Raw genomic sequence first — 15,031 nt, forward strand, 5'->3', positions numbered from 1 at the left:
GTTGTGGACGTCAATGCTCACCAACGAATGAGGAACGCTGAGTATTGGTTGGGGACGTCAATGCTCACCAACGAATGAGGAACACTGGGTAGTGGTTGGGGACGTCAATGCTCACCAACGAATGAGGAACGCTGGGTTGTGGTTGGGGACATCAATGCTCACCAACGAATGAGGAACGCTGGGTAGTGGTTGGGGACGTCAATGCTCACCAACGAATGAGGAACGCTGGGTAGTGGTTGGGGACGTCGATGCTCACCAACGAATGAGGAACGCTGGGTAGTGGTTGGGGACGTCAATGCTCACCAACGAATGAGGAACGCTGGGTAGTGGTTGGGGACGTCAATGCTCACCAACGAATGAGGAACGCTGGGTAGTGGTTGGGGACGTCAATGCTCACCAACGAATGAGGAACGCTGGGTAGTGGTTGGGGACGTCAATGCTCACCAACGAATGAGGAACGCTGGGTAGTGGTTGGGGACGTCAATGCTCACCAACGAATGAGGAACGCTGGGTAGTGGTTGGGGACGTCAATGCTCATCAACGAATGAGGAACGCTGGGTAGTGGTTGGGGACGTCAATGCTCACCAACGAATGAGGAACACTGGGTAGTGGTTAGGGACGTCAATGCTCACCAACGATAGAGGAACACTGGGTTGTGGTTGGGGACGTCAATGCTCACCAACGAATGGGGAACGCTGGCCCAGATCATGACTCAGACATGGTGGTGTAGCAGTAAATAATGCATGTCATCTTTTTATTTGAAGGTAGTAGTATTTAATGTTTGAAGGAAATCACACCAAGTGAATCTCCTTTTTACATTTAGTCAAGTTTTGACTAAATGTTTTAACATCGAGGGGGAATCGAAACGAGGGTCGTGGTGTATGTGTGTGTGTGTGTGTGTGGGTGTGTGTATGTGTGTGTGTGTGTGTGCGTGCGTGCGTGTAGAGCGATTCAGACCAAACTACTGGACTGATCTTTATGACATTTTACATGAGAGTTCCTGGGATTGATATCCCCGAAACTAATTTTTCTTTTTTTCGATAAATACCTTTGGTGACGTCACATCCGGCTTTTTGTAAAAGATGGGGCGGCACTGTCACACCCTCATTTTTCTTTCAAATTGATTGACATTTTGGCCAAGCAATTTTCGACGAAGCCCGGACTTCGGTATTGCATTTCAGCTTGGTGGCTTAAAAATTAATTAATGACTTTGGTCATTAAAAATCTGAAATTTGTGAAAAAAATATTTTTGTTATAAAACGATCCAAATGTACGTTCATCTTATTCTTTATCATTTTCTGATTCCAAAAACATATAAATATGTTGTATTTGGATGAAAAACAAGCTCTGAAAATTAAAGATATAAAAATTATTATCAAAATTAAATTGTCCAAATCAATTTAAAAACACTTTCATCTTATTCCTTGTCGGTTCCTGATTCCAAAAACATATAGATATGATATGTTTGGATTAAAATCACGCTCAGAAAGTTAAAACTAAGAGAGGTACAGAAAAGCTTGCTATCCATCTCAGCGCAACTACTACCCCGCTCTTCTTGTCAATTTCACTGCCTTTGCCATGAGCGGTGGACTGATACGGTCTTGCTGAAAAATTGCATTGCGTTCAGTTTCACTCTGTGAGTTCGACAGCTACTTGACTAAATGTTTTATTTTCGCCTTACGCGACTTGTTCTCTCTTACACACACACACACACACACACACACACACACACACTGGCACACACGCGTACCTAAAGTGTGGATGGTTACCTAAGAGGCGGCACTGGGTGCAGTGCCTTTCTAGTGCACTTGCACTACAACAGCACCGGGTGCAGTACTCGCTCCGGCATCGAAGAATTTTGCACTAAAAAATGCACAAAATTTGACCTATTTCGTCGCCTATAGAGGACGGAAAGAATGTCATTTTGAACATTGTTATGACATTCTTTCCGTCAAAAAAGTCAATTTAACGGTGTTAAATGAAGCGACCATACACACAATTAGGTTGGCATCCAGAGTTTAGGTTGCCATCCACGTGTGGATGGTTGCCTTATGGTGATTTAGGCAACCAAACCTGTGGAAACGGGGGTACACACACACACACACACACACACACACACACGTACACACACACACACACACACACACACACACACACACACAATACACTGGTATAGTTGAGTTCAAGGCAAAGAGACAGTGATCAACACTAAACATGCTCAGACTGGTAGGTATATTTCACAATGGAAGCTAAATAAGCTGATAATAAAACATAAAGATATATAAAATTCTGCGCATACAAAATGTGCTCCGTCGTTAACTGTTTCATAAGGTTTAGGCGCTGTCAAGCAAAGTCAATTATTTTGGAACGTTCATTCAAACTCATGGCCTAGTCTCGCTCGGCCGCCCATACGGACGGACACTGCTCGTTACTTAAGACTTATTGTTGACTCAGGTTAGTCCCAGACTATCTTTTAAAAATGACATCTCGCCTTAATGTAATGGAACATAGTTTCTCAGTAAGATGTACACAACAATACGTCACGCTCATGAGATAATTGCCGATGTCATATTTTGAGAAAAACGCAAAAAACTTTTTTCGGTTTCTGAACAATCTGCCCATCTCATTAAATTTTTAGTTATAAGTTGCAAACTGCCTATCTCGAGCGGTGACAGCTGGATAAACGTGAGATAAAGAGCTGACAGCAACATTTTCAATCAGCAAAACTGTATAACAACCCACAAAGAGCGTTTGCATACATTCAAACATTCTCAAAACAAGTCTTCCTGTATCACACAGAAAAAGAGCCTAACTCAAGAAACGAGATCGGCAGTTTTGCTTACGTTACCGTGGCAATGGTTTCCGATGGTCTGAGAGTTTGTAATCTCTAACACATAATAGATACCCTTCCAGTAGCTTCCCCTGTAGTTTTACTGCAGAAATGCCTAACACTGAGATAGGTATTTTTCTTATGAGCGTGACGAATAGGACAATTGAGATCATTTGAGATAACAGGTAATTACTTGGACGCATCGGGCGATAAAAGGCTGCATTGTATCAATCCTTTGTTCGCTGCCAACTGTCTTCTGGTCCATTATAACACTTGTGGTCCATTATAACACTTGTGGTCAATTATAACACGTGTGGTCCATTATAACACATGTGGTCCATTATAACACGTGTGGTCCATTATAACACTTGTGGTCCATTATAACACTTGTGGTCCATTATAACACTTGTGGTCCATTATAACACTGGTGGTCCATTATAACACTCGTTGTCCATTATAACACTTGTGGTCCATTATAACACGTGTGGTCCATTATAACACTTGTGGTCCATTATAACACTTGTGGTCCATTATAACACTTGTGGTCCATTATAACACTCGTTGTCCATTATAACACTTGTGGTCCATTATAACACGTGTGGTCTATTATAACACTTGTGGTCCATTATAACACTTGTGGTCCATTATAACACTTGTGGTCCATTATAACACTTGTGTTCTACAGTGGAACCCCCTTAGAAGACTCTCCAATTTAAAACTCCCTCCTTTCTAAGACGCTAATTTCTCAGACGTTCTGTTTATAACCTCTGTACCCCATTTCAAGATGTTCTTCTTTTTGTAAGACCTGGTTTTCTAAGTTTTTGGGAGGTCTTACATTGGGGGGTGGGGTCCATTGTATTGTCATTTTCTATGGAAACACCATCACGATGTAACGTTGTAACTGCGTATGGTTGTAGATCAAATTGTCACACAGTATAGCTTGGCACACACACACACACACACACACACACACACACACACACACACACACTTTCCCCAGCCATTCAGCAGCCTCCACAGTGACAGTAACAACCCCCACCCCCACCCACCCACCCACCGAACCCCCCTCCCTCCGACCCTCCCTAGTGTTGCTGGACGGAGGTGAAGTAGAGGAAGACCTGCTCGAGAGAAGTCTGATGCACGCTGTAGTCCTGTACGTTCAGCGCGTCCTTGGCGTTCTCCAGTGCGCGAAACACGTCCGACATGAGCGTTTTGGGGTCCGGGACCTGGATGTGTGCGTAGCCCTGGTCAGAGTCGAAGCATTTGGCTGAGGGGAAGTGACTCTGGACGTAGGCCACGAGGGGTTCAGAGGGCGCCAGTTGATCGTCCTCCGTGATGCCCATCTTGACCGATAGCGTGAAGCCTTGACCGAAGCGCGACTTGAGGTGCTGCGTGGTGCCCAGACACTTCATTCTGCCGTTGACCATGATGGCCACACGTGTACACAGCGCCTCGCACTCCTCCATGCTGCAATCAAGACAACACTTGTTGTAACGTGTACACAGCGCCTCGCACTCCTCCATGCTGCAATCAACACAACACTTGTTGTAACGCGTTACCCAGACACACTCAACACACAACACTTGTTGTAACGCGTTACCCAGTCACACTCAACACACAACACTTGTTGTAACGCGTTACCCAGTCACACTCAACACTTGTTGTAACGCGTTACCCAGTCACACTCAACACAAAACCCTTGTTGTAACGCGTTACCCAGTCACACTCAACACACAACACTTGTTGTAACGCGTTACCCAGTCACACTCAACACAAAACCCTTGTTGTAACGCGTTACCCAGTCACACTCAACACAAAACCCTTGTTGTAACGCGTTACCCAGTCACAATCAACACAAAACCCTTGTTGTAACGCGTTACCCAGACACACTCACCACACAACCCTTGTTGTAAAACGTTACCCAGACACAATCATCACAACCGGCACCTAGTGGTAAGGCGGTCCGCCCCGTGATCGGGAGGTCGTGGGTTCGAACCCCGGCCGGGTCATACCTAAGACTTTAAAATTGGCAATCTAGTGGCTGCTCCGCTTGGCGTCTGGCATTATGGGGTTAGTGCTACGACTGGTTGGTCCGGTGTCAGAATAATGTGACTTGGTGAGACATGAAGCTTGTGCTGCGACTTCTGTCTTGTGTGTGGCGCACGTTATATGTCAAAGCAGCACCGCCCTGATATGGCCCTTGGTTTAAACAGTTGTTTTATTCAGTTGCATAAATACAAAGCCGTAATTGAAAGTTGTAATTAAGGGAGCACAACAAGATAAACTTATAAATGTGCTCTTAGAAACAAACGAGTAATCTGGCGGACAATATTTTAAATGCATGATATTTAAACAAATGAAAACAAGAACAACAACGATAACTATAGCAACAGTGGTACGGAAATCTCACACACACAACGCACACACACATACATACACACACACACACACACACACACACACACACACACACACACACACACAGACACATAGAGACACACAGAGAGAGAGACACAGAGGACAATCACAGAGAGAGAGAGAGAGAGAGAGAGAGAGAGAGAGAGAGAGAGAGAGAGAGAGAGAGAGAGAGAGAGAGAGAGAGAGAGAGAGATTGCATCCACTATAGATCAATTCAATGCTCTAATAAGAAAATGACTAAACATATGGTATTAACAAAAACGTTTGCTGTCTAATATAAATTTCTGAATCTGATGAAACAGCGCTGTATTTTCAGCCAAGGACTTGTCACTATTACCGTACACAGCACACAAAACAGTAATATTATTATTATCTGGTAGAGTATCAATAGTGGTTGCTCTAACATTCGTGTACAATGGACAGTCAAATAAAAAGTGTTCACAATGTTCAACATGAAAACCACACCTGCAGAAAACATCATTTGTCAAATGTCTTTTAAACATATCTGCATTTAAATCGCTTATCTCTAATCTTAATTTACAGTGAATGATTTCTGCTTTTCGAACTTTAGAGTAGACATACGGGGGAATTAGAGGGTCATCTCTGGACAAAAATCTTTTAAAACAACCAATTGAATTCGTTTGTGTAATATGATCAGGTAATTCATTCCATAAAGATGTTGGAGAAGGAAAAAAGGAATGCTTATATAATTCAGTTCTACATCGAAACATTTGCCTATCATATGGTTTGCGTCGGTGGTACGGATTTACTGCTGAAATGAGAGATGGTAAGTAATCAAGTAAATACACTGGCGCGAGACCATTAACTAATTTAAAATAAACGATCAATTTATGTTTTCTGCGCCGTTCTTGCAGTGTTGTAAAACCTGACTCATTGGAAAGTTTTTGATGGCTTGTTCCACGAACAGCTCCAATAATAGCTCTAATAGCATCTAGGTGCATTTTTTCAAGTTCAACTGCCAACATTGCATTGCAATTATCCCATATTACATCAGCATAGTCAAAATGAGGAAGAATAAAAGCCTTATACATCATTTCTAGTGCCTTGCGACTGAGTCGATATTTATAGGAACGCAAACATGCAACTAAAACACGAGCTTTAACAACTATAGAGTGTACATGATGATTCCATTTACAGTCATTTTGCAGATACACGCCCAAATGTTTATGAACAGTGGTTTCAATTAATATCTCTTCGCCAAATTTTAGCGGCAATGTTTCCGGTTGTCTTCTAGTTGAGACAGTCAATAATTCAGTTTTGGACTGATTAAAATTAACTTTCCAATTGTTTGCCCATTGCATTATCTGTTGTGCATCAGAATTCAAAATTTCAGTGCGTTCAAGTGTATTATCGAGGGACACGTACATACTCGTGTCGTCGGCAAATAATTTAATTATTGATTTAATATCAACAACAATGTCATTAATATAAACAAGAAACAGAAGTGGCCCCAAGACTGACCCTTGAGGGACACCAGAATGAACACAGCGGTAATTTGACATGCAACCTTTTATAACTACAGCTTGAGTTCTATCAGCCAAATAATCTTTAATCCATTCTAATAACATATCTCGTATACCTATTGCGTATAATTTATAGATCAGACTACGATGCCATACTCTATCGAACGCTTTGGAGATATCAAAAAATATTGCTTGTGATGTACATTGCTTGTCCAAAGATTGACACAAATCGTCATATATACCAAGAAGTTGAAAAACAGTTGAGTCACCTGGAATAAAGCCTGACTGAGATACTGTCAATAAATTATGATCTGTCAAATACGTAAACATATGAGTTTGAATACATTTTTCCATTACTTTACCGATACAGCTTAAGGGGAGGTGGGCCAGTGCACTACCTTTTTTATTTTGAATGTTTTATTGTGTCTGAATGTTATTTTATGAAAGAAATGAACAAATGATGACAAAGAATAGTCACTTTTTGTATTTTCGGTTGCTGGTTTTTGTTTTATGCGACAAAAACAGTCAAAATACAGACAAAAGTGGAGTACAGGAGATACACGGATTTTCATCAGATGTGATTGTCACACTTCCAATTATTGTTTTATTTTATCCTTCTGGGTATGCTCTAGGGGATTACGAAGCAGATCTTGTTTATTATATTTATATTTGGAGTTAGGAACACTTCTTTGTTACAACTGTCAAACTTTAGGGTAACGCTTGCGAAATTATTTTTTGAAATAATCTGGATATGACTATAATAAAAGTTCAGCAAAACCCCTTCGTAATCCCCCAGAATGTTATATTCTTCACAAACTACAAAAGAAAATATTGCTCTAGCTAAATTACAGCCAGAGAAATCGCGTAACCCAAGACGTAACCGTAGGCAAAATGGCTGAACTGAGAAAAACGACATTGAAGATTGAACACCACAGAAACACTATTGAAACAGACACACAAGGACAAAACTGTGTTATGAATGAACAGCTTAGTTTATTTGAATTGCAAACTACTTAGCCTTTAGCACGCCAGCAGAGAATTTATGCGTCCATCCCTTCTTTCCCTCTGTCAACCAGCATGGGGATACTGCCCCAGCGCTAAACGTGTATCAATGACCCGATTCTCGTTTGTATTTGCATGCGAGAATAACGGTATTTTTAACGGTAACTTACTTGAGCCAGAACGAGGCTTATTTCCTTCCGTTATCTCGTCGATTTGTTGGTTTCCTCGAAGTTTTCTGCTTTTGTTTTTACATCGATACAGTACTTTGGTGCTTCGACAAGCAAGATGGAGGATGATGGGTTTGAAACTTTCCTTTGAGTTGTTTTTTGACAACAAATCGTACGTGGAATCTGAACGATTTACTGAGGAAGCTCTTCGCAATGAACTGTGTATCGCGGTGAAGAAAATGACACAGTTCGTCAAGACAGTGACGGAATTTACGAAAGTGCATGTGAATGCCCCTGCTAAGGAGCCTTCTGTGTATCTAGATTCCTTTTGTTTTGCTTGTGTTTTTTAGTCATGCTTCTAGCTTGACTCGCATGCGACTTTCCGTGGTGGTGGCTTCCCCTTTTTCTGATCTCCTTCTCACCTCTTTTCTTTCACTTTTCTCACTTTTGCCCCTATTTGTTCCCTTTTTGCAACCACCTTTGTAGGTTCGCGTGCGGGTCTAGCTCGCTTTTATCTTCTAGTTTTCTTTATTAAGTATGAGCGTCCTGGTACGACCTTTGTTTTTGTTTTACTGACGTTAAATATTGTAACGAACAGATTTATAAACGAGTGTGGCCGGCGTTTTTCTGATATTGATTTCATGTGCCTGTATGGCTCACGCTGGACCATGCTAGCCTCTGGAGATTTTCCCCGGATAGCACGGGACGCATGCTTTGCAACAGTAATATCGTAGTAACGCGCAGTAATTTTTAGTTCACCTCTGTGGTGGATAGCCTGTATTCGTTGTCACTTACTGGGAAGCCGTTCACGGAACAAGATGTTTTAGTATAGATAGATTTTTTTTGCTCTGTTCCGGGGCCCAGTTTCTTCTGCCAGCCTCCAGTTTTGTTTTAAGTTATTTTGTAGTTCAGGTTCAGTTGCTCGCCTTGAGTCTGTTTTAGATTATTGATGCTGTCAAAGGCGAGTATCCATTTCTGACTATGTTGCTTTTCTTTACCGAATTCGTGTAATTTTCGTTTCGAATCTTTGTTTATGACTTCTTTCCGTTTCTGTGTCTTCTGTTCGTTTCTTTGTCTTCTTTCCGTTTCTTTGTCTTACGTTTATATCTATGGAAGGGAAGAGCTGAGACTGTTCTGGTTTATTATGATTTGACTTTAAGCCAGTTTTTGTTTGCTAACCTTCTGTAAGATTTTGGTTCATGTTCGCGAGTCGTATTTGTATTTCTCCGTCCTGTATTGTTGGTCAGCTTTCCTTTCACTGCGTGTCGTTTCTTGTTTAGTTAGCCTAGTGTGTCCTACGTTTATTCTATGTAGGGTTTTCTAACATATTTTGTCTTGGTGTTCATGATAGCTTTGGTGATTTTTTATTGATTTGCCGCCATCTTGTTTCGGCCGCCATCTTGTTTCGGCCGCCATTTTGACGTCCATCTTTGATGTTTATGTTTTTAGGACACCTTTGATGTTTAGTTTGATGTTTCGAATTCTAAGTTTAGCTTTTTCTTTCTATCAGTTTCCACCGCTCCACGCTCCGCGCTTCTCGCTCCGCGCTTCTCACTCCACGCTCCACGCTTCACACTCTACTGTTCTGCGCTCTTACTCAAGCTAATCATATCTACTCCACATTTTAGCATCTATTCACATATTCTAACTTAGATCAGTTTTTTCCGCCACGCTCCTATATAAGTTACTTAGCTCTCCATAGGTTTATGTTTAGCTTTTTACGATATTACGAGCTGATTCCTGATTCCTATGACATTGACAAGTATGACCATATCCACAATAAAACTTTAATTAATTTTCCAATTCTAGTGTTCGTTTTGTTTTGTGAGCGCGTCGGTTCTTTGTAGCACCAAAATTACATCCTCCAGAATTTACATAAGTCATCTTAAAATCTTACAGCAACTCAAGGGCAAGCACAGTGGAAACTTTGATATTTTTTGGAACATTTTGGATTGTTTTCGACAAAGAACTTTATGAACTTTTGTAGGCCTGTGATTAGGGCCACTGACTTTTGAACTTCTTATCCTTACGGATCTTGTGAAGAGATCATGAACCTTTTGTCTTAAAGGAACTGTGTTTCGTATCTAGCGAACAATATTTTAATTTATTTTGTCGGGCCCAGAGCAGAGCAACTTAGGCATTATTTTAGGTTTGTTGACCATAGCATTGCACACTTCGTACTTCGTATTTTCTTCCCCTCTAGTGAGTGACCCGAGGTGTGCCGTTTTGAATTTTGTTTCTCTATATTTCGCAAGTCTTTGTTAACCTCTACGTTTTCACTTGACTTAAAGTATGGATGAGAAATTACCTTCTCATGAGAGTGCCGAGCTATCCCCTTACACTTTGAAGTTAGAAAGGGATGAACATTTTGCTTCGGACACTGATAGTCGTAAGTATGAAGGCGACCGTGATGGCGCTCAGGGAGAGTCTCTAGCTGAACCCACTCAGACCCAAGACACTTTGAATTCAGATAACTTTCCCTCTCAAGCTGAACATTCTCCTACACAGGAAGGTTTAGGAACTGAGCCCTCCCAACAGGCTGCAAGTGCAGAGCATCTCGCTCAACGAAGTAGAGAAGAAAGAGGCCCCGCCATTGTTAGGGCTAGACTTAATGCTGAGGTGAGGGAACTGTCAGACAAGTACTGGGCCATAAGCCGAGCTCACAAGAATGTGATCAGCGAGTTGTGCACAGCTTTTAGGGAAACACCAGACCAAAGGAGAATCCTTAAAGCTCAAAAAATAACCCTCTGTGAGCGCTTAAACGAGCTAAATGTAGCGAACTCAAGGCTTCGTCAAGTGGCCGAAAGTGATGTAGCTATAGAAGAGGATTTGAGCGATATGCACATGCAAACGGAGACGCTCAAAGAACAATACCGCAGTCTCTTTCCCAAGTTAGACTCGTACGCCTCTAGCTCGGACTTGACTTCCACAGTCGCTTCTGGAGTTGCTAGAGAGGTTTCTCTAGATGCTTCTTTGGCGGTTAGCGCAGCGAGATTTAGGTCCCAGCAAATGGTCGCAGATGAAAGGGCTAGACAAGAAGAGACTCTTTTGCTTTTAGAGGAGAAGGCTTCTAGGTCTAAAGCTTTGGCGGCAGAGAAGAAGGCAGAGATGGAAAGAGAGCTGAGAAGAAGGCAGAGATGGAAAGAGAGTGTGCTCGTTTAGAGAGGGAAGCTCAAGATGAAAGGTTAGCTTTGAAGAAAAAAGAAAAGGAAGTTAAGGCTGCACTAGAGAGGGTGGAGAGAGAAGGCAAGATGCAAGAAGAGCATGACGTTTTTAAGATCATTAAAACTGACATAGAAGACCAGCAAAGGGCTAGAGAAAGATTCATGCCTCAGCTACCTCGTGACAGCCCCATTGATAGGTACCTAGGTACTCACAGCACCCTGCATGTAGGTACACACCTAGAGAGCATAGGAGATGTGGCGGTAGGGTATGATAGGCACACACAGCACACACAAGATACATATAAGCCTGCGACAGCCGACACCTACGCCCGCCCGCGTCACCAGCCGTCAGCCAACACCCTCGTCTCTGGGCAACATCAGCCTGCGGCAGCCAAGCCTGGACTCCCGCCACTTCAGCAGCCCACGGAGGTCAGGGCTTATGCCCCTTCGCATCTCCAGTCGGCCGCCGAGGATATCCGCGACACTCTTCGAGGCATCTCCAGGACCCTTGCTCAACCTGTCTCCGCTTTTCACCCACTTCCAGCAGCAGTCACAGCCACGGCTCCTACCACTACGACGATGACTACAGCCACCACGATGACGACAAGAGTCGGAGGCCAATTCGCGACCTCCTTTCGGCCTCAGTTTGTCAAAGCTGAGATTCCAAGCCACGAAGATCGTCCTCGCCAGATCTACGCGCCTTCCCGTTTCCCTCACAAATCCCTCAATCCATCAGCGAGACCTTTTCCCGGGCCTTTCCCTGGTCCTTTTCCTGCCATGACCTCCCGAGAGTCTCCGACCTATGTGCCAAACTTTTCATATGGGCCTGCTGTCATGCATCCTCCCATGCAAACGCAGCAATATGACCACGCTGCAAGCTTTGCTCCTGACACTGACTACACACAGCATGGTTTTCAAGAGGCTCCGGTCACGAGCCCTTCAGACGTCTACTACGGGCAAGATGCATACCTTCCTCAGATGCAAGGCCAGCCAGCGCTCTCCGAGGGTTCTGCCCTAGCTCGTACTCTAGCTGAGGCTCTCCTGATCAACAGGTTACCGACGCAGGAGCCCACTACGTTTTCAGGAGATCCTTTGACGTACCCTCTCTGGAGGTCCTCATTCACTCTTTTGATTGAGCGGCAGGGCGTTTCTGCAGAGGAAAAGCTCCTCTACTTGGAGAAGTACTTGGACGGTCCGGCGAAGGATGCGGTCAAGGGACTCTTTCTGATCAGGGATGCCCAGGCCTATCAGCAGGCCCTTCAGACGCTGGAGGAAAGATTCGGCAGTTCTTTCGTCGTTGCCAGAGCCTTCCGAGAGAAACTAGATGCATGGCCGGTAATCAAACCCAAAGATGGACAAGCCCTTCGCGCCTTCTCGGACTTTCTTGGACAATGCCTTGTGGCTAGCCGAGTGATAGGCCAGCTACAGAATCTGGAAGACCAAGCCTATCACAAGACACTCATGAGCAAGCTTCCAGATTGGTTGGTGAGAAACTGGGTGCGGAAAGTAAACAAGACCAAGAACGAGAAGAAACGCTACCCTACCTTTGAGGAGTTGTCAGCTTTCATCAAGACAGAGGCAGACATCCTTTGCGAGCCCCTTTTCTCCTCCAGCAAATCTGCCGCCTCTTCCACCTCACAGACCGCCAGTTCAGCAGTCCCCAAGAAAACATCGTACAGTACGGATTGTTCTACTACATCTGCATGTCAAGAGTGTGACAGATGTCAGCACCACGCTAAAACTGTCCTGAGTACGAACTGCGACGAAGTCTGTCCCTTTTGTACCGTTCGTTTTCCGACCAGCTCTTCTTCTCATCCTCTACTCAGATGCCAGAGGTTCGATGAGATTCCCGTTGAGGACAGGAAACACTTCATGTACGAAACGTCCTTGTGCTTCTCCTGTGCCAGAAAGACTGACCATAGAAGTGTAGACTGCACTACCAGGGCGATATGTGACAAGTGCCAAGGCCCACATCTCACTATGCTGCATGGAGCGCCTAGCTACAGGAAGAAGTTTCCCAATCAGCAACGGAATGCCCGGGGACCGCCAGATTCTTCAAGGTTTGTCTGTCTCAGTCAAGATGCCCGTGTTTCTGCCTCTGGATCAGCATTCGCGACGACCAACAAGTCAGACAGACCAGTCAGAACTACCATGATTGTTCCGGTCAGAGTTTCGACGAAAGAGAATCCCACGGTAGAGCATACGACATATGCACTGCTTGACACCATGTCTTGCATCTCCTTCGTTACTGAATCTTTGAGTGACAAGCTGAACACTCATTCTGAGCCAGCGTCATTGAGGCTGAACACTATGACTTCTCAGAACACTCATATTGAATGTCAGAGAGTGACCGGATTGTGTGTCAAGGCCCTCAACTCCAATGCTTCCCACAACCTGAAAACGCTCTACACGACGGACCATCTCACCAATGACACTGAGAACATACCAACATCAGAAACCGCTCGTAACATCAAGCATTTGAGTCATATTGTCAGCGAGATTCCCCCGTTGCTCGAAGGCTGCACTCCCGGGTTGTTGATTGGCTACGATCATGCAGAGCTATTCATGCCAGAGAGAGTCATCAAGGGAGACCCATACGCCGTTCTCACACCGTTGGGTTGGACGATACTGGGACAAGTGTCGCCAAAACAGTCTGTCCATGACGTGATGCACGTGTCTCTAACAGAACATTGTCTCAGCGAGTACGAAGGTGAATCAGTCGCTTCCGTATACCGCACGACACTCGCCGAACCCAGCATCTCCGACCCCCTCCATGCCATGGAAAGGATTTTGAGCAGACCACTACGAAGAAGACCACTACGAAGAAGACCAGTACGAAGAAGACCACAACGAAGAAGACAACGACGAAGAAGACCAGTACAAAGAAGACTAGTACAAAGAAGACCACAACGAAGACGACCACGACGAAGAAGAAAGTGGCTTCTTCCCCAACGAAACGTTGCTGTCGGAGATGTCGTCGTGCTACGTGACGAAGCCGTATGCAGAGCAGATTGGCCTCTTGGACTCGTGACGGAGGTTCGCCCCAGCGACGATGGGCTCGTGCGAACCTGCAAGCTCAAGACTGTCAAGGTCACCTCGAAGACGAGCCATTCCACTTTCTACTACTGGCGCCCCATCTCTAAGCTGACCGTGCTGGTGAAGGCAGACCCGGACACTCAATGATTTTCCCAGTGAACTTTACTGTTTTCGACAGACCGTTTGTGCATGTTTTGGTCTGACGTAATCCGTTCGCCTTTTTGACAGGTGGCGCTGTTTTAATTTGGGGAGAAAATTTCGTCTTAATGCAAATATTTTTTGTGACTTTGTGGTTTCTCTGCATTTGTATATATGTTTTTGGTTCCGCATTTTGGAACGAAAGCTCTTGACAGAGGCAAGCGCTTAATGAATCGGTTTGTTTAGTCCTTCCCGCGTGCGGATGCCTGTGCTTATGATTAAGAAGACGGAAGATGTTTTTCATTTGTATTCTTCTGTAGGTTGCGACTACAGTCTTTCATACTGAGTTGCGGTTTATGTAAAGGTGTAAGAATAATGTTGACACGGTATGTTGACAGTGACGGACCGACGAAATATGATGTTACATTTGTTGAAAGAACACGTGTGATTTTTTAGATTGAGACTCAGAGAGTGCGCTTCGAACAGCTACGTTTTGGATAATGCCAAAAGGATTCTGTAGTGTTTCGGATTTTGTTTTTGAACCACGTATGTATTCGATGATTTTTTTGTTGATTTTTTATGTCGATTTTTGTAAAGACTAAGATGTCTTCGAGGGGGGAATGTGAATGCCCCTGCTAAGGAGCCTTCTGTGTATCTAGATTCCTTTTGTTTTGCTTGTGTTTTTTAGTCATGCTTCTAGCTTGACTCGCATGCGACTTTCCGTGGTGGTGGCTTCCCCTTTTTCTGATCTCCTTCTCACCTTTTTTCTTTCACTTTTCTCACTTTTGTCCC

At 44.0% G+C, this 15,031-nt stretch overlaps 1 protein-coding gene across 1 annotated transcript in view; it reads right to left on the bottom strand.

The window, feature by feature from the left end:
* Positions 1-3,898: 3,898 nt before the first annotated feature.
* The window catches only part of LOC138970442 (phospholipid-transporting ATPase ABCA3-like), a 93,348-nt gene continuing 82,215 nt past the window's right edge, over positions 3,899-15,031 (bottom strand). The window contains exon 11 of the mRNA XM_070342901.1: positions 3,899-4,297. Coding sequence (XP_070199002.1) covers positions 3,913-4,297 — 385 coding nt within the window. The 3' untranslated portion in view covers positions 3,899-3,912. The remainder of the gene's footprint in view (positions 4,298-15,031) is intronic.

The sequence above is a fragment of the Littorina saxatilis genome, linkage group LG7, assembly GCF_037325665.1.
Source record: "Littorina saxatilis isolate snail1 linkage group LG7, US_GU_Lsax_2.0, whole genome shotgun sequence".
Taxonomy (NCBI): domain Eukaryota; kingdom Metazoa; phylum Mollusca; class Gastropoda; order Littorinimorpha; family Littorinidae; genus Littorina; species Littorina saxatilis.